Source organism: Anas acuta, chromosome 13, assembly GCF_963932015.1.
Source record: "Anas acuta chromosome 13, bAnaAcu1.1, whole genome shotgun sequence".
Lineage (NCBI taxonomy): Eukaryota > Metazoa > Chordata > Aves > Anseriformes > Anatidae > Anas > Anas acuta.
This window is the reverse complement of record NC_088991.1, coordinates 3,368,115-3,389,509: the sequence shown is the minus strand read 5'-3', so window position 1 is coordinate 3,389,509 and position 21,395 is coordinate 3,368,115. Positions and strand designations below refer to the sequence as shown.

The following is a 21,395-nucleotide window of genomic DNA, read 5'->3' as shown; positions in this document are numbered from 1 at the left end:
AACCCATTTCTCAGTGAGCCTTGTTTTGTGAAAATATCCATTCCTGTTTCTTTGCTTTCTGTGATATCCTCCTCACATTTAATTTTTATCTGCTTATAAGGTGAATTGTGAGAGGCCCTAAGTTTTGTATACAGGATGCAAGGTAACAGGAATTGCACAAGTGATATCATTCACTGTTTTTACACACATCCACATATAAAAAGAGAAGAATAGGGAGAAGTCTCAAAAGTAAATGGAGCAATAGTAAAAGGTTTTCTGTGAAATGAGTCATGGAAGTAAAAACATGACAGTGTCATTTATACGTTGTGCTTCCCATATACTGCAAGTACCATATGCCTTTGAAGTGCTGTTGTAGCATATTGGAGAGGAGTATAAAAATACTCAATATCTGAAGTGATTGATAGGAGATAAATGAAGAAATATTAGCATTGATTATGAATCTTGTTTTGTGAGTGAATTTGAACAACAAGGCTAGTACTTTACTTTTGGCTCATCTGAAATTCCCACCAGAGGTACTGGCAAAGCTTCCTTCACAAGATAACTAGATCTGCCCTAGGATTTCACTGTAAAAGCTCTACAGGCCCTACAAGCAAAAAGGCATCCTGATAAAAGTAAGAATTTTATTGTTTTTAACCTTATGTATAAGCTGAACTTCATCAGATAACTTCTATAAAACTGTGCAGGCAGCTACATATGACTTAGCTAGTTAAAGACCTGATAGTGTTATTAAAGGTGAAATCAAATTGCTTTTATTGAAAATAATTTCATATTTTGTTAAAATTTCAGGTATGCAGGATTTATACATGCAGAGACACAAAACAACCTGTTTATCATGGAAATTTTAACTAATATTGTTTTTTTTTTATATTAACGGCACAAGTTGCACTCTGATAGCACACAGTGAATAAAACAAAGTGGGTACATTAAAATTCTGCTGGGATAATTACTTCCAACTCTCTCAATGGAACAAAAAGGCCAGCTGAATATTTTTAAGCAGTTTTAACTTTTGTTTCCATGTTTCACTGTTCAAATTCTCAAGAGAAACTAAAAAGAAACTGAAACAGCCAAACAGAATATGTAGTCTGACACAGAAACTTAGTCTACCAAGCAGACAGAACTATGTAACTCCTGGGTTCACAAATCATTAGTTTATAAATTTGTGTGTAAATTAATCATAGTGATTATTTGTAATTATAGAAAAGCATAAATCAATTGTTGTTAATTCACACTTTTGAGGAGTAAAGGCATAAGGACAAATTTTAAATATACTAATGTTGGCATAAACCCAGAATAATTCATTTATGTGAAAGTACTTAATCCTCACATCAAAGTGAATAAGCATAAAATCTACATCTCAGTTCCCTACATGGCAAGGTGATGCTGCTTGATTCAGCAATCATCATTAGAACAACTGAAATGAACAGACAAAATGGATGAGATATATAAGTATATAGCTATTTTAATAACTGCTTTATCATCTCATTTTCAAAGTATGCCAATACCTAACAAGCTGTCATGTTTAACTTCAAGGACAGACTAAATCCTAACAATGCCTACCTGATAAATACATTTAAAATCTGAAGAGATAACATAATCTGAAGTGATTCATTAGTTAATGTGTATATATATGACAGGTTTCATGTAGCAAAAAATAAGAACAAAACATTGAGTAGTAAGTATGTATATAATATTCTCTCTTTATAATACATTACTGTAAGTAATATCTTATACAGAGCTTCCAGAAAATTTTCATTTGATGATGTTTTATGTGAATATACTGTTTACGACCCTTTGTTAGTAAGTTATAACCCACTTGCTAAAATTCATATGGCTAAAGGTATGCAATTATATATAATACAGTTCCTAAGAGTTTTGTGAAAATCAATTATCTCTAAGAATTCTTTTCTTTTTTTATATCCCTAGCAAGGGGAAAGGCCGCAGTAAGAGGTGAATCCTTATCAAGCAAGGATTCCATGGAAGAAAAAGAGCTACGGATTCATATCTACTTCAAAGACAAACAAAACAAAACAAAAAGGTAAGCTGTTAGACCTGTTGTTCATAGGACTGATTGTTTATTCCGCATAGCAGTATTTGAGTCTATAGCCTTTCTCTGCTGTGGTCAGCCATTTCTGAGAAAGGAAGTGACCGTCAGCATAACATTGAATAAGGATGTAGCTTTGAATTTTCTGCCGTTCAACAGCACTGTGTCAAATGCTCAAGCTGAACTTTCAGACTTCCTAAATGTGGTATAGAAGTCAGAGGTGTTGCAGTATTTCTTCATTCTCTGTACTTCATTAGCTAATGCTAAGAAGCATTTCAATTTACAATGGTACTTGGAAATACGAAGTGTTACAGACACAACTGTTGAGACAGGTAAATGCTTGGCTGCCACCAGTACTACCTGAGGATAGATTGAATAGAAATATTCAGAGAAGAGTAAAACTCAGCAGCACAGTGTGTACTAGTAGCATTCAAACTGGAACCAGAATGGCATATAACTACAACTGAATCAAGTGAAATCAAAATGCAAAATCAGAGCTCTAATTAATTGAAAATTAGATAGCTATTGCAGTCCTGTAGTGTTCAGTCATGTCAGAAATGTCCCTCCACTTCCAGTCATCAAAAATATTTCAAATTTACCCTTCAAAGTATTAGAATTAAAATAAGATGAGAGGATTTTGGCAATCCAAATAATCTCATTGTATTTGTTGGTTTGTTTTGACATCATACTCAGCCTGATGATATTTGAGCACTCCTCTTCCTGAGTCAAGGAAGTCAAACATGAAGACAAAATTCCAAAGAAATACGGATTGTTTCACATTACAAGAAGATAAAGTTGTGTAGTTTGCAAAGTCTATCAAACATACATAGATACTACCTAAAAACTATATCTGTCTTACAGATCCTCCAGGTATTGTCTTCTAAAACCTTTCCCATTAACATCCCTGAAAGTAGTCTCTAGTGAATTGACAGTCACCTCTACTCACTGCTAGGAGTCCCAGAGCGAGTTCTGTCAGTCTGGATGTGCTGCAGGGTACGGCTGGAGGCTCGTGGTGCTTTCATGGGATGGGAACCTACAACAACTCTTCTGTTCCTTTATTCATATTTGAAGGTTTCTAATCTACAAAGATATCGCTAGACTTCCTTTTTGCCTTCCCTTTTACCCATGATATCTAGCTGATAGTTGTTTTTTCTAGAGTTAATTTACAAAATAAAGAAGAAAAAGCAGGTGTTGCAATTGTGTCAGTATACGCAAGTTGTTTCTTCTGTCACTGGGCAATACAAGATCTTTTATCCTGCACAGGAAGAGACCTGGTCTGGAGGTGGCTGCTGAACCCTGGTCTTTCCTGGTTAATTGCCTTAATAAGCTGTCTGCTTACAGTGTCTTTAAACTTCTGCAACATTAAAAATCAACATTGCAACTGTTTGTGCCCTAACTGCGAGGCTGGTGGGATGGCTGGGGGACATTCTGCTTCCTCCTCCCAGGCAGCCAGACTGCCAGGTGTGCTTTATGAAGCCTGGACACAACACATGCCCTGTGACAGTACTGGAAGCTGGCAGTTAAGTGCAATAGGAGCAGATTGCAGGCTGGATTCACAGAGAGAAGGTTAGAGTAAATGGCTTTATAATGGAGAACATTCAGGTATAAAACTCTTTGATAGACAGCAGAGATAAAAAGGGAAAATGATGTTCTGTTATGTGCTTTGTGAGCCTCCAAATTATAGAATTGACCTTGTAATAAGAGAAACTTCCTCTGTGAGAAGGAATGAACATACTGCACATGACAGGTGTAGTCACTATTCTGGGATCTCGGAGCTTACCACAACATACATAAACCAGGTGTGAAAAAATGTATTAGAAGCATACCACATAGATTTACATAACCCTCTAAATCCTGAAAACAAGCGTACCACATACTCCATGCCTGAGCTTTTCAGAGCCTGCTGAACAAGCCATGCACCAGAACCAGTGGATGCTTAAACTCTGAAGAGAGAGAAGTGCTGCCACTGCCATGCTCTTGCCCTAACCTGCTGGTTTAGGTTGGTGCTCCTGACTTAAAGAAAAAATCGCAGTAGTGTTGTTTGTGGCCTTGATCAGGAGATAAGCAAGGAAAAGTTCGTGAAGCTCTTCTCTTGTTAGGCCCAGTGATAAAGTTGGAAGAAGTAATGAAAATAATGCTTTAAAACTTGGTAAGAGATGGAATTGCTCAGGCTGTTTGTCTAGGGAATATAATGTATCTTTTACTACCCTGGCTATTTTGGCACTACCTCTTAGTTTCCTCAAACTGCTACAAGTCTTTTATCTGATACAAGTCTATTTTAGACTTTTATACAAGTCTTTATTTTAGCTTCTATTGTATATTAATGAAGTTATCTAGGCAATGTGGGCTAAAGCTGAAACTCCCCCAGCATCATCTTTCTCAACTAGCATTGTCCGGTAGGAAAATAGGGCTGTAAGTGATCCTATTCATCTGAACAAAAAAGAAACTGTTACTGTGGTACTTGTCAGCTGGGTGTAATTCTGATACAGCAGCTGCCCTTTGGAGCCAGGTTCCATTACAGATAGCATGGTGGTGTCTACTTTCAGGCAGTTCTGAATTCTGACCATAAGACCAGCAGAAGCAGAGAACAGCTCAGAGTGCAGCCATTCCCCACCACAGCTCCAGTTTCTGTGAATATTCACAGCTAGGTTTTATTCACAAGCATTTATTTATTCTGTTACTACAAAAAGAATAACAATTATTTCTGCAAATAATTTGTATTTATAGTGTTGTAAGAATAAATGAAATAATTGATTCCAGGAATCGAAGTGTAATAGTACTACTGACAAAAATGCAAGCATTATCATTATTGTGTAAATTAAGCATATTCCATTAATACTCTCATATATTATGTTTTTTGTAGACCCAAGGAACAATATACACAACCTGGTAGCAGCTACTGGTTTGACAAACTGTTGTGTAAGTAGAATTCTCTTCTGTTTTAACAGCAAGAGGGAAGATAACATCCCAAATGCATGACTTTAAAACAGTCACCATTTTGTTAACTTTACCAGTGCAGTAAGGGCAAGGGATGGTGGATTAAAGTTCATTAAAAGTGCTTTATCTTTACAGATCTGAGTGCTGAACCATATTCTTGATCTCACAGGAAGTACTTTTGAAGGTAAGAATTCAATTATCTTTTTGAAATACACTGTATTAAGGTTTACTTGGTTTACTTTTCTTCTTTGTATGTCACTTGTGGCTTTTTAACTGATAGATACTTTGTATTTCACAAATGTGTATGAATGGAAACAGATCAACTTAGAAGCTACTACGCAAAGGAAATGTTGACTATTTGACTGAAAAATTCTGCTAAGAATATAGGAACTTATTACTCTAGCCTCTTTCTCCATGTAAGTGAGAGCCTGTAGAGACATATGTAGATGGAAAGAGGTAAAAGTGTACGCGGGGCATGTTTTGTGGGTGTCTTCTAACAGGTTTGCAAAAGGTGACCAAGAAAAAAAAAAAAATATTTATTTATTTATTACATTGTAATAGTGTAATATGTGTAATTCCTAAGGGGGTACCACCACTGCAAACTGTCTGGGGTCCAAAACCAATATTTTAAAAGTCTCTTCTCCAAGAAATTGTGTCCTTTTCTCAGTGGTCCACATGGCTATGGCAATGATTCTTTTGGACTGATGGGATCAACAATGCAGGGATCAATAAACCTGCAAAGAAGGAGGATGTGCTAGAAAAGGCAAGATATGGCTGAACATTTTGTTACAAAGACAGAATGAAAAGATGGCAATTTACATTCCAGCAAAATCCTGACATTTTGACAAGCTGGGTAAATGAGATTCTTTTGCATACTTCATCTTGTAAACTATGACAGAAAGGATGGAAGCTGCAAGGCTGCCTTGCAAAGGCTCCCTTACAAGTTTAGGAACCAGCTGAAGCAGAACTGCTGGAGTATGTCAGGGCAGACTGACGACTTATAATTTAGACAGGATCTGTAGAATAGTTTAAGATTGCAAGGCTACCCGGTTGCTTTAAAGCATATATAATACTAATGCCTTTGGGCTGTGAATTTTGTGTTGTGACTCCATAATTTTACCCTCTGGGCACAACGATCTCTGAAACAGAAAAGGAAGGACATCCGTGGAAAGCAGGATCAGTTTGTACTGATTCTTCTAAGGATATATAATGACATAAACAGATGTTTCAAGTGTTATTTATAGTTTGATTAAAAAAATCACATAAGGGAGTGCGCAACAACAACAAGAAAAGTGTAAGACTTGCAGAAATAGATTGCAAATTTATCAATAGTTTCCAGAAATTTCTCTTAGATATGATGAATAAATAATTCACAGTCTGCCAATGCTAAAGAATATAAGTAGATTTATGTTGTGTTCTGTTTGGTTTTTTGTTTTTTTGTTTTTTTTTTTTTAATTATTATTATTTAAGAAATTAAACACTGGTAAACAAAGAAAAATACCATTTAATCTGTGTGTAATAGTTACACTGTTACATAGGAAGCCAGTTGTTCTAAAATAAGTGTTTCTTCATGCACCAAAACATGTTTTGGACACAAGATTATATCTGACCTTCATGAATATCTGGTGATGTGTATTTCCTCCCCTCAGCCCCCCCCTCAGAAAAAAAAAAAAAAAAAAAAAAAGGATGAGGATGACAAGGAATGACTAAAAATATATCAGCAATAAGTTGAGTCATTCTTATCTTACAACATTACTTCTCACATTACAATTCTGGGGAATATGTGCACATGCAACTGTTCCTGTAAGAACACTTTGTACACTTTGTATGGAGGACCAATAGAGGATTTTGTTTGTACTTGCCTGTTACATATTCCTCTGAAATGTATGTGAAGTGGCAGCCAGCCCGCAGATATATGTGATTAGCACTTGTGTTATTTTTTTTAATTGCATCACACTTTTATAAAAACTGAGCTCAGATGACAAGTTGGAACACAGTTAAGGTGAACGGGTAGTTCTTTTTTTACTGTCTAGGTTCTAAATAATTAAAAGAAACAGGGTGTGGAAAAGGGTCTTGATTGAGAGGTTGGCCTTGTTGTTTCTGTCAAGACAAATTTCTGCCACGGCATATGTAAACAGAAAAACTGTTGAGGTCAAGGTCCTCACTGAATTTTAGTCTTCTCTCTAACAAATACCCAAAACAGTTTCATGCTGAATTAGGGCACCATAGTGTTTAAAATATTATGATTCCCTTAAAGGAAATTGTAAGACTCAGGTGTTTCTAATGAAAAGAGTGTGGAACAGACTGGAATAAGGCAATATTTTAGCCGTATTTTTAGCCATAATTTGTCCTAATCTAATGGGCTCTTTATAGTAAACCCGGCCTGTTGTGGCTATTGCTAACTATGGTTGTGCTCTTTAGACTGAAATGTTTTTTGATTTTTTCACAAGATCCATTTTTAGAGAGTTCTATTTACTTTCTTTTGACCATCTCTAGAAAGTACTGAACATATTTCATTATGTGGGAACTAGTCAAAGTCCTTGCAATGACTGTTCAAAGTTCTTCTGAAGTCCATAAAATCATTTTTAGTATTTTGTTTTGTACAGTGATCTGCTGATTGTACAGTTGTGTATGTTCTACTAATAAGCAAGTAATTTTTTGCATCAACATTATTAAATCCAGAGTGCTAGATCTTTCCTTAGATTTATTTTGATATAGAACAGAAATATCCCTGTCAGTACTGCTTTCCTGTCTTAAAATGAATATTCTTCATGTCAGGAAGAATATACAATTCCATGAAAATATAGTATCATGTTTGGGATTTAGTACTCTGAAGCTGTGCTTCTGATGGGGCTTTTCAGTTTTGTCATAAACTTTACATTAAGACAATGTTGAAACTGCATTCTCATTTGACTTTATGTAGTGTGCAAGCCTACTGATCTCAGCAGTACAGTAGACGAAGTGCTGATTTGATCCACGATCATTAAAAAACTAGGTGCCCGCTTGGACAGAAAAATCAATACTCAGGCCCAAAAGCGTGACAATGCATGTTACCGTAGGTATGGCATCTTGAAGCAGGACAGTACATATTGATAGGTCACAACTAATGAACTAATTCAGTATATTGCAGTCTCTGAAATGATGCAGATACTTGGGTCTCGTGGAGCACAGCAGATATCTTGGTAATACTACAACAGATAGCTTCTCCTGCTGCCTAAAAGGCAGAAAATTTCTGCCAGCCACTACCCTGGAAAAGAAAGTAGTTCTAAACTCCACATGGATCTGAGCAAGTAATGAAAGTGACATTTTTACAGAATACAGATGTTATGTCTGCAAGCGGGTACACGTTTCTGTTTCATGCATGGAATATGGCTTAAAAACAAAGATGCAATTATGTAATGTAATTATATGTTCAATGCTTGCAAGTCTACATAATGACCCAAGAATGAGAAGCCAGATTTGTATAGCTCAGGGTAACAAAAATGATTAAAGTTTTTTAATTCAAGAGACTAAAGAAGAACTATCAAACTTTGTCTTGACTTCCCCTCTCCTCCTTCCCCAGAAAGCATAGTGTGGTGGCTATAGATACTAGATGTAATAAAGAATTATTCCCTCTTTTATATTCAAATTGGTTATTTTATGGCTATTGTTAAAAACAGATTTGCAGATAATTTTCCTGTCTGATTTCATGTATAATATAATAGTAAGAAGGGAATTGAACTAGCTTGAACAAAAAGTGTTAAAGAATGAAGCGATTGATAGCTTCAGAAGTAGGCCTCTTTCGACACCACCCTTTAAAAAGCCTTCTTTCAGTTCTCCCTTGCTTGAAATTTCTCCTTGAAATGTACTTCTTTGGAGGATCAACAATCCTTTTTATCACCAAATTTGTATGACTGACTGCTATGTTATTTGTATTGTGTTCTCTTTTAAAACTTCAGTCAGTTTAAAAAGATTTAAAGAGAACAACAAATGTATGTTATTCCTGATGAAAGGAGATAATGTGGAGGTCTAGCATGTTTTTTTTTTTTTTTTTTTTTTTTTTTTTTTTTTTTTTTTTTTTTTTTTTTTTTTAAACCATGTACCTAAGTTAATTGAAAAGAAAAAAAGAAAAAAGAACACATTAAGCCTTTACCAGCCTAAGGCAAAAGTGAGACAACTTTCTGAGGAGAGTGTTTGCTAAAAAAAAAAAAAAAAAAAGTGAAGGAAGCTTATGTGCAAAGTTAGTTTTCTGCTGTTTTGCTTCTAACTGTACACTGTGTAACAGGATTGCATCACAAAAGTACTTGATTTCACCAGTTACTGCTCCTAACATAAATAAACAACCCACGAGCCTTCAAATATTGATTTAGTACTTAGATTAAAAGACCTAAAATTATGCAATTCCCTTGCTGAAGCCAGGAATGAGGTGAGAAACTATTGACTATTTCAGAGGTTTCATCTCATCATAGGTGAAAAACAGAGATCTTTTAGATTGGCCTTAGTCTCTACTCAACTTACCTTTCTCTTGCTTCTTTTTGACCTCTTTGATAAGGATGAAAATTAGGGGTGGTACAGAACAATTCCACCATCTGGGAAGTTCTGTTGTACTGATAACACTCCACTGAAATCATCGTTGTTTTTTAGTTACTGGAAAGATACAAAGCAGTTGCGATGGGAGACAAAGAGATCCCTTTCATTCAGATTTGTTTTCAAAGACAGTGTGACATACTGTTAGCATAGAACCATAGAATATCCCGAGTTGGAAGGGACCCATAAGGATCATCAAGTCCAACTCCTGGCACCACACAGGTCTACCCAAAAGTTTAGACCATGTGCCTAAGTGCACAGTCCAATTACTTTTTAAATTCAGACAGGCTTGGTGCAGTGACTGCTTCCCTGGGAAACCTGTTCCAGTGTGCGACCACCCTCTCGGTGAAGAACCTCTTCCTGATGTCCAGCCTAAACTTCCCCTGCCCCAGCTTAACACCATTCCCATGGGTCCTGTCACTGGTGTTTACAGAGAATAGGTCACCTGCCTCTCCACTCCCCCTCACGAGGAAGTTGTAGACCGCGATGAGGTCCCCCCTCAGCCTCCTCTTCTCTAGGCTGAACAGGCCCAGTGCCCTCAGCTGCCCCTCACACGTCTTCCCCTCTAGGCCCTTCACCATCTTTGTCGCCCTGTTGCATTAAGGCAGTTGCTATTTTTCTTCACGGACTCCTGAAATATTTGCAGAGGAGTTTCTACCCTTTTGTAGCAAATGTAAACCTCCTGACAACTGGTTTGCTTTTCTTAGCTACCTTTTTGGAAGCCTTAGGACATATTCTACTTACCCCCAGTGTATTGTTAGTTGACCCTAACTTACTGTTTATTTATAGAGAGCAAATAAATCTATTTCTGATTTGTTTTCAAAAGATGATATACACAAGTTTTCAAAGAATACACGTAAATGTAACTATTTCTTATGACAAACAGAAGACCAACAGCTACATCAGTAAATCCTCCATACTTCAGTCAGGCATTGGCATACCTGTAGCTACAGGAAAGGCTGCCCGTGGTGCTGTTTCTAGAACCCACCCAGAACAAGGCGCATTTGGCTCTTCACTTGTACACCTTCTCTTTGGCAAGCTTAATTTAGGACTCATTATCATAACTGTAACCTGATAGGTTATCTTTCTTCTGAATTTAGCCATTTTTTTCCTGTAATTAACCTTTTTTTTTTTTTTTTTTTTTTTTTTTCTGACTTTGCTGAAATTATCAAACTGACTTAGAAGCTCATCCTTCTGAAACAAATGAATTCCAGAGTGCGTAGTTCTTGGTGGGCACTTGGTATCATCTTACAAACTGGGCTCCTTCCAACTGCTTTTCTACTTGACATAAGATACTATGACTTAAAGAGATGTCATATATTTATCACACATTAAAAAATCAATATTTTGACTGTGTGCAGAAGTTATAAATTGTGCCTATTACTTTTGTTTAATTAAAGTTTTCTCTCTTTTTTTTTTTTTAAGTAGGTCTTAATGAAAATAGGAAAAAGTGATTTGAAATTACAAAAAGTAGTTCTGAGAGGTGAAAATGCAACCAGATGTACGCACTACTTCAGATGATGGCATCTCTTGGCAATTTATTCCTTTTACTAAACAGGATACCATTGGTATTGAACATGGTAGTAATAATTTTAAGTTTATTTCAATTATTTTTGTAGAAAAATGGTAAAGCCTAGACCATCTAAAATGTACAGTTCCCACTTCTCCCATCTTGGAAAGAAAACAGAACTATGGAAGAGACCCCAGAAAGCAAAACAGATTATCAGAGATTCAGAGGGGCTCTGCAGAGGTAACGGGGTTGTGGGGCTGTGCATGTTTCAGCTGATCTGCCCGGCAGCTGCTGGGGACAGTCACAATTTCTTGCCTCTGCCTGCAAGGGGACAGGGTAGGTCCCATCAGGTTCAGCTCAGGAAGCAGCGCACTGCAGGGCCAGGCAAGTATCTCTGAGTATGAAGGACTTTTGTCTTATTCTTTTAGGGACAGCTGTTAGCCCAGCCCTAACAAATCTGTCAGGCCCTGAAGGCACGGGAAAAGGCTAGAAGAAAAGGAATGTGGAAAGCATATCTCCTGTTTAATGGGACAACTAGGGGGTAAAAAAAAAAAATAAATGAGGAGGGAGGGTGAGGATCCAAGGCTCAGAAATGATTCAAGGGAAGGACATTTTGTTGAGCACACAAGACCATGCCACTGAACCTGAATGACCCACTGGCCTTCCTATGGCACTCAGGACTGCCTTGTCCAGGGCCGAGAGGAGGTTGAAGAGGAGGTCCCATGACTTGGTGAGGTCTCCTTTTAGGAGGGTGTGAGGGAAGAGTTGCAGCCACCACACAACACACAGCACCTGAAATTGACGTGGGAGCAAGAACAAGAAGTGTGAGGTAGAGGGATGGGAGCTCCAGCTTAAATTTCTTTGAAGTCCTGGGACACTGCAGCTGGAGAACACAAGACTTGTCAGCCTAGAATAGAGATGAATGAGGTAGTAGTGCACAGAATCTGTAGCACAGACCTACAGAACAAGGAGTGACATGGAGACAGTTATGAGAGAGCAGTAATTCATGGATAATCAGCACAGAAGTCAAGGGATATCAAATGGAAATACCAGACAGAAGGCTCAAAACATACAGGAGAGATTTTCACAGAGCATGAAAACTATGGAATTACATCGGGCTGTAGATGCCAGAAGCTTATAGGAATTAAGAAAGCAACTAGATTTTTCTTCCACAAATTTGTCTATCAAGAGCAGGAATATGCTACTTTTAGCTAAAAATCACTGAGCTGCAGACTTCATTTTCTTCCCCGGGGGTGCCAGTCCCTGCTGCAAGCAGCAGACTGTACCAGCTGGTCCTTGTTCTGACCCAGTGTGGCCATTCAGAGGCTCTGGGTGGCTCCCACACAGAAGATGCTTCCTTACCCACTGGCAGGATACATCATCACTAAGCTCCATGAAAGACTACAGGAAGCGAAAAATAGTTGGAACAAATTGCAAATATATTCTCTTACCCACTGACCATTTATGAGAAAGATTTGGAAAACAGGCTAATGGGTCTGTTTTAGTTGGGAAAAAAAAAAAATCTCTACCAAGTTGGTTTGCCTAACCTTTCCTTAATAGGGAGAGGTTAAATCAAGAAATATCGAGTCTGCATAAAGCAGATGTGCCTTTGGGCATCTTGCACAATCCAGGCTCGTTCATTAGCAATGACCTGACAATAAGGAAAACAATGAGATTTGAAACAAATTACAACAAAGTGAGAGCAATAAGGGGCTGCCCTAAAATTCGTATGGCCCATGCAAAGCAAAAACCACACGGTAGTTCAGTTCAGCCTCGACGCAAGGAAGTGATGCACTTTGTGCTTTTCTAAGAACTATTACGTGTAACGCCCACATTGCATATTCTGCAGTTGCCAGAAAATTTTAGCCCCCTGTGAGGTGCTGTCTTTAATAGGAACACATTCCTGATACCAAATGTAGTTACTGCCTGTTTTTTAGTTTTGCTTTTTTCACATCCTGCCCCGCTCCATATGGGCTGGGGGAGGACAGTGCCGGACATCTGCTCGGGACTGACGGGAGCATGGCGTGTGCTCTCCTCTTCTACACGTTGTTAGGACGCGGCTGTGCGTCTTCCCGAAAGTTAGTTATTTTGTGCTCGCCCTGCTTGGAAGAAGCCTCAGACTGCGCATAAGCATCTGGCCAGCTGTTGCATGAATCACAGGGATATTTGTGGCCTCTGGCTTTGTGAACCGCACTGTGAGCAAGCCGAGCTGCTCTCCTCAGCGCTGCGCCTGAAACCCTCCTCTAGCACCGAGTAAGTCCCCGTGGGGTCCCCCTGCTCTGCGAGGCGCCCGGGGACCCTCAGCACCCTCGGGAGAGGCGGCCAGACCCTCGCTGCTGGCCCGGCCCGAGGCAGCCGGGCTGGGGAGGGGGACCCGGGGGGACCGAGCCTGCGGACAAAGGCGGGGAGGCGGCGTGGCGCTGAGCCGGGGCCGGCCCGAATGGCGTTGGCTTCACCAACCGCCCCCCGGCCTCGGGCTGCGGGGGGGACACCTGGAGCCTGAGGCGCCCCCGGCCCCGCCGCCGCCCCCGGCCCCGCGCCGCCCCTTTCTCGGCGGCGTCGCGTCAGCGGAGGCGGCGGAGCATTGGCGGCGGAGCGGGGGCTCGCTCCTCCTCCTCCCGCTCTCCCCCCGCCGTCCCTTCCCCTCCATCCCCCCTCCCTCGCCGGCTCTCAGCCATTTTAGCAGCGGCCGGGGCGAGGCGGGCGGCGTGAGGCGAGGCGAGGCGGGCGGAGGTGAGTGCTCGCGGCGGCCCCGGGGCCGCTCCTCGCCCCGCGGGGCTGAGGCGGGCGGCGCCGGGGGAGCTCCGGGAGCCGGCTCCGGGGCTGGCCCCGCACGGCGGGGGTGGGAGCGCGGCCCCGGGCGGAGGCAGCCGGGGCCGAGGCTTCTCCCGGAGCCCCCCGGAGCCCCCCCGGCCGGTGTCGGGCTGGGGACGCGGCCCGCGGGCGCTGTGAGGCGGTGCCCGGCCCTGGCGCGGCCTGGCGGCGCCGGCACGGAGCCGGGTGCCCGGGGGCGTCGGGTTGGGGTTTGGTTGTTGTGCGGGGAGGATGCTCGGAGCATGCAGATGGAGGCCACCGAGAAGCGTTTTGTAAAGCGGGACTTGTTTCCGTAGAAAGTGAACCGACCGCGCTGCTCCCCCAGGGGTTGCGAAAGGGGGCCGGCAGGTTGATGGTATCCGACTTTGCTTCGTCGTTATTTTCCTTTTGGGCTGTTACAGCTTAAAAATACAGACACGGCATGCTTTGCCGTTAACATGAAAAGAAAATCTGCGTGCCTTGCCGATTCTGAGTGCAAAAAGATCTCAAATAAGGCTGCGAATAGCAGTTGGAAACACACCATCCTTCTATTTTGGAGTTGTACGTTTTGAGTCACTGGGATTTGTCATCTCTGACTAACCGCAGTGATGGGACCATGGATGTTTCTTCCCGCCTTGTGAAAATCTTAACTTTTAAACATTACATATTTAAATATTTTTTCTCCCAAATGAGAGACAAAATTCAGTGTTCCCCAGTTCCAGGAAAAGAAAATGTTTTTCTTCTGTTTTTCATGCTTGGATACAAAATTTGCGTTTAACACAGTTCCATGGAAACCTTAAATATTTCCATGTAGAAGTTATTTTAGTAAATATTTATGTATTTTTAATTTCCTGCCCACTTATTTGTATTTGCAAAATAACCCTGCATTGTTGTCTTAAACTACACAGTTATATAAAACTTAAAACAGGCATGATAAATTTCCTTCCCCTGCACTGCCCAAGAAAAGCCTGTGATAAGGTTTACACGATATGGTAATAACTGAGGGATTTGCATCTCATGCAAACTTTACTGACCCCTTATCTTTAACGCTATCGGTAACATACGCTGTGCTAGCAAGCGGCAGTGTCGCCTGTTGTCTGCTGGCCCAATAATCCAATGTTTATCAGCAGCTATAAATTTTCAGCACAATAAACTCCCAGTGTTCTGTGGATGACACCTTCTAACAAGGAGGTTATGCTCCAGCCCTTTTATAAAGCTAGGAAGCAACTCTTTAACAAGTTGCTAAGGCGAGGCGTTAGGTACAGATATATTCCAAGAGATGGCAAGATACCCATCTAGTAAAACAAATGCACCCTATTGTGCTGTTTTAAACAAAGTTAATTCCCAAGTGAAATATTTAAATGGTAGTCAGAGCCTGAGCCAAATAAACATGCATAATCTATTAAAGTTAATCATTAATAAAAAGGTAGTTAACATGACAAGTGGTTGAATGCCTGTTTGTAAGAAAAATGTTTTTCATAAGAAATGTCTTACGCTAAAAAGAATTGGAGTTAATTATTAAGGGAAGTCTTCATTGTATAGGCCTGTGGTCACCATGCTTCAGGACATTTATATTTGCAGGAGAGAGGGAAGCTTCACAGAAGGAAGAAGGCAATTTTCTGAGAAACAAAACTTACAGTTTTGTTCCATTGTTTGTACGTTGGATTGTTATTTAGCTTGTGCAGTCTCTTCCAAAGAACACCTGTTTTGTGGAAGGTACATCTCAAAATCTGGCCACAGTACCATAATTTTCCTTTATTCCACAGCAGCTAGAGAGCAACTGTGTTGTGCTTGGCTTTGTTTCAAAGCTGCCATACCTCCTTGTCCCCCTGTAACTGGGATCACTCTGACACCTCTCCATCCCAGAGGTGCTCAGGGGAGTAGGCGAGTTGTACAGCAGGTCCAAAGGGGAAATTCAAGAGCGACTATTTCTCCTTGGGAAGTGGAATAGGTGGCTAGGAATTAGTAATTATTTGCTATTGTTTGTCCTTGTTTGTCAGTTGAGGGGGAAAAAGAATTTAGGATTGTCCATAATCCACAGGCACTAATGGCTTCCTCAAAATCTCGAACTTCATAGGCAGGCACATAAAAATGAAAGCTGAATACGGCACTAATTACTTCTGTGGCCGCGCGCTCACAGAGTAGCTTGTGTCATGATGAAAGTAAAACATACACTTGAAGTGGTGTGACGGGTTTCTTCCTTCTGCTTCTGTAATGATACGTGGCTCACGTGAAGTCTGAAAGTGCCAAGGCCTGTCCCCACAGATTGCTGTTTGTGTTCTGAGGGTTGGCTGGGAGAGCCTTGTCAGAGTCCTGGATCTGCTGGAACTGTGAGAAGTTTTCACAGGTTTTATGTGAACCTGAGCTAAAAGCCCCTGTACAGAGCAAGGCTCACATTTGCAAAGAGGAAGACTGACTAGTTGCCAGAACTGCTTGGGAGGTGCGGTTTCAGTTTTCTTCTTCACAATAGATACTTAGCGTGATCCGCATCGAGCCACTCAGCCGAGATCAACAAAAATAATTGGAGAGAACTTAAATAAACTACAGTAGGTTTCCTTTCCCTGCTGCTCCTTACAGCTATCAGTTTCTACCTCGTACTTCATATGAAGCATACTCGTAATTGAGATACTGCTTTCATCGAGTGCCAGCTGCACATAACATTATTTACCTGACCAAGTGCATGATCCAGAGGTTAGGAATGAGAGGTGGGGGCGGCAGCTCCCTGCTGTTGGCCTAGATAGGGAGCCCTTGGACTCTTCAGGCTACTGGGCTGCTTCTGACGCGTGCTGCCATAGCTCACAGTAGCTTTGGAGCCAAGACTAATCTCGGTGCCGGCTTGAACTTGATCTTCTGCAAAGGTTAGGCTTGATGAGCAGTGTGTGAGGCAGGCGTGGCGGTGCAATCTGCCAGGGAGTTACTTTACCTTTTCAGATGACCCTAGCGATGGCAGAGAGCTCAGAAGGCATGTGGAGCCATTTGGCAATATGGAGATAAATTGCACAGGCGTTCTTCAGAAATAGAGGAGCAGAAGTAAAGAAAGGTGATGGTGGGCATGGAGTTAAGGGGGAGATATTTTCTGCTAGCCAACATGTTGCCAGAATGTTGATTTATTTAATGAATTATTTTTCAAGTTTGTGTATGCAAGTTGCTTATTGGAAGTGAGGGCGGTGCTAATGCTATGGCATCAAAAAGTTAGCATGCGTTGTGTTTGGTTTGCTCTTGGGTTAATAGCTGTGTAATGTGGACATGGGAAATTGCTTCCTTCTTTGCTCTGGACAGAGCAAAGCCTCAGACCTTCTTGATTGAAATCAAGAAGTATTTTTCACCTCAGTAAAGCGTTTTGTAAGGAATCCTAGATAGTGATAAAACAATTTAAATTTTGCATGTTTTTGCTTTGTAGTACAGTTGATGTCAGATCATTGGATATTGTGCAGCTGGGACATCACTCGGCTTCCAGGTGAGATAACTTCATCTCCAAGGTGGAGATTAAGTGATCCACCAATTATCACAGATTTAAAAGTCTCCAAGCTTGATCATTTTAAATTCAAGGCTCTTAAATCTATTATACCTGAATATGACAGTTGTTCAGTGTGGAGGAAACCAGTGGCCTAGGATTTCCTTTGTCGTATGCTGATGTGATTGTTGATGCCTTTGAGTACATCACTGTTGTGTCAGCTGAGCATCTTTTTTTCTAAAAGCATACTTTCTAAAAGTAACTTGCTTGTTAGGCAACAGATTTTTTTATTTTTTTTTTAATTTGTATTATAAATTCACTGGTGTGTCAGAAACAGCTGTTAGGTGTTAAAAATCAGAGCATGTACATCTCCTTTACCATGTGATGATGCCGTACCTCGTCTAATTATTTTTGCTTGTTACTTTTGTTAGTGTGGGGTGGGAAATGCTCTTAATTTCACGCCCTGATCATCAGGAATGTTGATATCATAGATGCATTATGGCAGTTAAAATATTAATGTACATATGAATGGAATAAAAACCCTAACTTTTCTTGAAAACCCTTGAAATTAGAAACAAGTTGGCATGACAAGGACAAGATTAAAATAGCACATCACATTCCAACGCTTGCACTCTTAAAACTTTTACTAATTAAAGACATATATTATTGTAGTAACTCTGAAGTGGTCTGGTTTAGTACTACTTATTATAGAAAACAAGACTGCAAGTGAGTAAGATGCTTCACGGAGATGCTTGTGTTCAGAAGATTTCTATAAAAATGTACGTTGATGATAAATGTACAATTTATTTTTAAAATAGCTGCTAATGACACATTTAGCATCTAGTATATTTGCTTCTAGTATAAGCGTGGTCAACATGTTAAAAAATAAAAAATCTTAATGTCCAGCTAATGGTTATGTTTTGCAGAATGACTTGTTAGATCTGAGCAGCAGATCTATTTATTTTTGAAGATATTTTATGATAATGTGCAACCCATTTTAAGGTGAAAACAGTATTAGTACAGTGCACTCTGTCTTTGTTCTACTTAGCTAGGTGTCTTACCTAACTGTGTAGCATTCTAAATTTAAGTAACACATCTTAATAAATGTGACTTTCGTTGCAGGAGACACACAAGAGTAGATCTGTTCTGCAGGAAGTGATGATTATGGTTTCTTTTGAACCAGTGCTCACAGTGAGCAAGATGTGCCTCTGAACTGTGTTACTCCGTGTGTGTAATTATTCAGTTTCAGCTGTACTTGCTGCAGTTAGATGTCTAGTTTAGAGAATTATTGTTTAAAGTTGCACAGCAAATGCACAGAGAAGTAATTTGAGTAGCAGCAGTCATCTCTTTAATGAAGGTTCTTACCTGAATGCTGCTCTTCCACAGCAGCCCACAAGCGTGCCACGTGTGCAAGGCTCCTCGTGCGCAGCGCTGCACCCTGGTGTGCAGTGTTGTGGCTCTGGGCTGCGAGCTGGGGTTATTGGGGACTGCGCCTCTGCAGCTGCTGCCTCCATGGAGCCGGCCTGTGGTACAGAGTAAAAGCTCCATTAGCAGCTGCAGTATACCTTTATGCTTGATAATAACTAGCATTGTAATTATGATAGACGTTTAACACTTAGGCAGTTCTGCTTTTCAAGAAGAATTCAAGCCCTTGCAATCATCTTTGGAAAACTGGTGGGAAGTTGGCCACTGTACCTAGGTAAGCTGGAGACTCAGCAGTTCTCCAAGGAGACTCCGAAGTTCTTGAATTCATTCTCAGAAGATTGCTTAGAAAATGACAGTGAGCATTGTTAGGGTGGGCAGCTTCATGAGAACAGATTTTCGCCAGTGAAGTTCTCCTCGTTTCTGCTAGCTGAGTTAAGCTGTACTGAGCTTGGTGTGTGTGGCAGGTTACACCATTCCCCGTGCTGGCTGCACAGCTCTGTCTGGCACAGCTTTAGGTATATCTCCCTGTTCCTGAGGATCCTAGTGCAGAACGAATGGCATGCCAGAATCCAAAACAGGCACTCAAGTTCTTAAAACAACAAGACACTTCAATATAATAAGAATCTTGTAATTACTACTTGTAATGCCAGGCATAGATAATCTAGGCATAGCAGCCTGTGTGACAAGGAGCCAGAGAAGCTACAGATCCCTTTAATCACTCCTTTAATACTGTTTTTCTATCAAGCAAATTATTTACTTTCTCAGCAGAAGGAATAGAACGTTCTGGGGGAACAAGTGGTCTCTCAGTGATGTCCCCTGTGGCACTTCTTAATTTGCAGGCTTTAATTGGGCTTGTGTTGAGAACACTGTGAACAAGAGCTGACTGAAGAGAGAAACTTGACTTCAGGGTTTCTTGTTGAAGCCTTCCTCCATTAACCTTGAGGCTTTTTAATTTTGAAATGGAAAGCTATTAGTAGAGCAGTGGGGAGTGGAGGAAAGGTCGGATGCTCTCTCAAAGAGATGGCCCAAGGTGTGGCTTTTTCCTCTCACTTTGATGCTAACGATCAACTTCTGAGGGAGTCTGGGCGTCTTCTAGATTCTTGCAAGATGTTTCTTGATCGCCTTTCCTTATGAACCTTATAAACAGCCTGAGAAAACTTGCTTAACTTTCTGTTGGCACTCAGGGAGACCTCCTTCCCAAACGTTTGGGCTGGTCAGAGGGGTGTCCATGTGAGCCTATGGTGACACGTGGGCACTGCCACTGATGGGGATAGCTTCAAGCTCTTCTGCATTCCTATGAAGGTCAGCAAGCTGCCAGCAAAGAGCTGGCTGGGGAGCTGGGTTAGGGTCTCCTGTTTGATTCTTGCAGAAGAAACTTGATGGAGTCACCTTGATGCAGAATTTGCCTAGTCTCAGACTGGACTAAAGCTCCATGATGTAGCAAGGGCAGTTTCCAGCTGGGCCGAAAAGCATTCAGGCTGATAAAATGTTTGAACCTGATTTGTGAGATTGCTTCTGGGAGCTCTGCTGCAGTCTGCCAGCTCGGATGTCAGTTGCTTGCAGGAGCTCTTCAAGTAAGACACTTGGTGATGCTGAGCACCCCAAAAACCCTCATTTCCATATGGAAATTTTTCATAGCTTAAACAATGCAACTCAAAGCAAATGCCAAGCATGCATGATCTGCTGCTTAGCTCTTAATATACTTTCCCTGTTCCCTAATAGCTGCATGCACAGCCATATCTCTGCCATCAAACCCTTTGCAGCGGGGTGGTATCCCCCGTATACCTTCTACATTGTCAGAGAGTCATCCATAAAATAATTGAGTAACTGTCCTGTTGGTAACTGGCCCTTATGCCTTCCTAAGAGCATTGTTTGCACAGATTCAGCTCACAAACGTAGACAAATATTAGCACAAAGATATTAATAAATAATAATATTAAGTATGTAATAGTGCAAGGAGACATTTTTTCAGTGTTGGTAGTTGTTAGAAGCATTTTTTTTTCTATTTCCCAATTCAGTCTCTTGGAAAAGAATGTAGGAGGCACTGCAGAAAACAAACAAATGGTTTCTGCAGAGCACATGTGCGCCCCAAGGCACTTCTGTGGCAGTCAGAAAATCTTTATGCGTCACATAAGAACGGCACAAACAAACACCTGTGTTTGGCTTTCTTTAAGAGTCTGCTAGTGCAAGTAAGTTTTTCTTACCATCCCACATTAGCAGAAACGTTTTTACAGATAGAACCAGTGGCACATGGATACATCCAACAGCTTCTCCAGCTTCTGGCTGTGGATGACTGCACGGCTGGGCTCTGGTGCTGAGCCTGCAGGAAGGAGCCCTTCAACGGGTCGTGTGCCTGCTGTCAGAGCGCTATCAGGCCGCAGCATCAAGGGGACACGCCTGTTGATTCCTGCCCCAGTTTTTTTTCTATTAGCTACTCTGCTGGAGCAAATGAACAGTGTTTGGTTCAGCGTAATGTGTACTGATGAGCTTGAAAGTAAAACCAACGTCTCACTGGTCTTCTGAAGTGAAAGCTAACAGTATGCAGGTTTCTGACAACTGAGCAACTCGTTGCTCGTTTTATATCCAGCTTACTTGGGTCAATAGCAAGCCTCCTATAAGGCAGTATTTGCTAGAATACAGAATCTCCTAAAATAAAAGATCATTTATTT

General features: G+C 40.9%; 2 protein-coding genes and 1 long non-coding RNA gene across 18 annotated transcripts in view; 2 read left to right on the top strand and 1 right to left on the bottom strand.

Annotated features, from left to right (window-relative positions):
• The window catches only part of NXT2 (nuclear transport factor 2 like export factor 2), an 80,589-nt gene that overhangs the window by 11,902 nt on the left and 47,292 nt on the right, over window positions 1-21,395 (bottom strand). The window contains exon 4 of one of the 3 annotated variants that reach the window (XM_068697148.1): window positions 18,667-18,824. In XM_068697148.1, the coding sequence (XP_068553249.1) occupies window positions 18,667-18,824 (158 nt within the window). Of the gene's footprint in view, window positions 1-18,243; window positions 18,825-21,395 lie in introns of those variants that run through there. The other 2 variants (XM_068697146.1, XM_068697147.1) reach the window with 2 other exon arrangements.
• LOC137863508 (uncharacterized) lies at window positions 1,856-5,426 on the top strand. Its single transcript, XR_011100928.1, has 3 exons — window positions 1,856-2,035; window positions 4,905-4,960; window positions 5,114-5,426. It is a non-coding gene; the product is annotated as an uncharacterized lncRNA (long non-coding RNA).
• The window catches only part of ACSL4 (acyl-CoA synthetase long chain family member 4), a 36,920-nt gene continuing 28,470 nt past the window's right edge, over window positions 12,946-21,395 (top strand). For 4 of the 14 annotated variants that reach the window (XM_068697124.1, XM_068697118.1, XM_068697123.1 and 1 more), the window contains exon 1: window positions 13,617-13,787. The gene's annotated coding sequence lies outside the window, so the exon portion shown is untranslated. Of the gene's footprint in view, window positions 13,308-13,612; window positions 13,788-17,283; window positions 17,305-21,395 lie in introns of those variants that run through there. The other 10 variants (XM_068697114.1, XM_068697113.1, XM_068697126.1 and 7 more) reach the window with 6 other exon arrangements.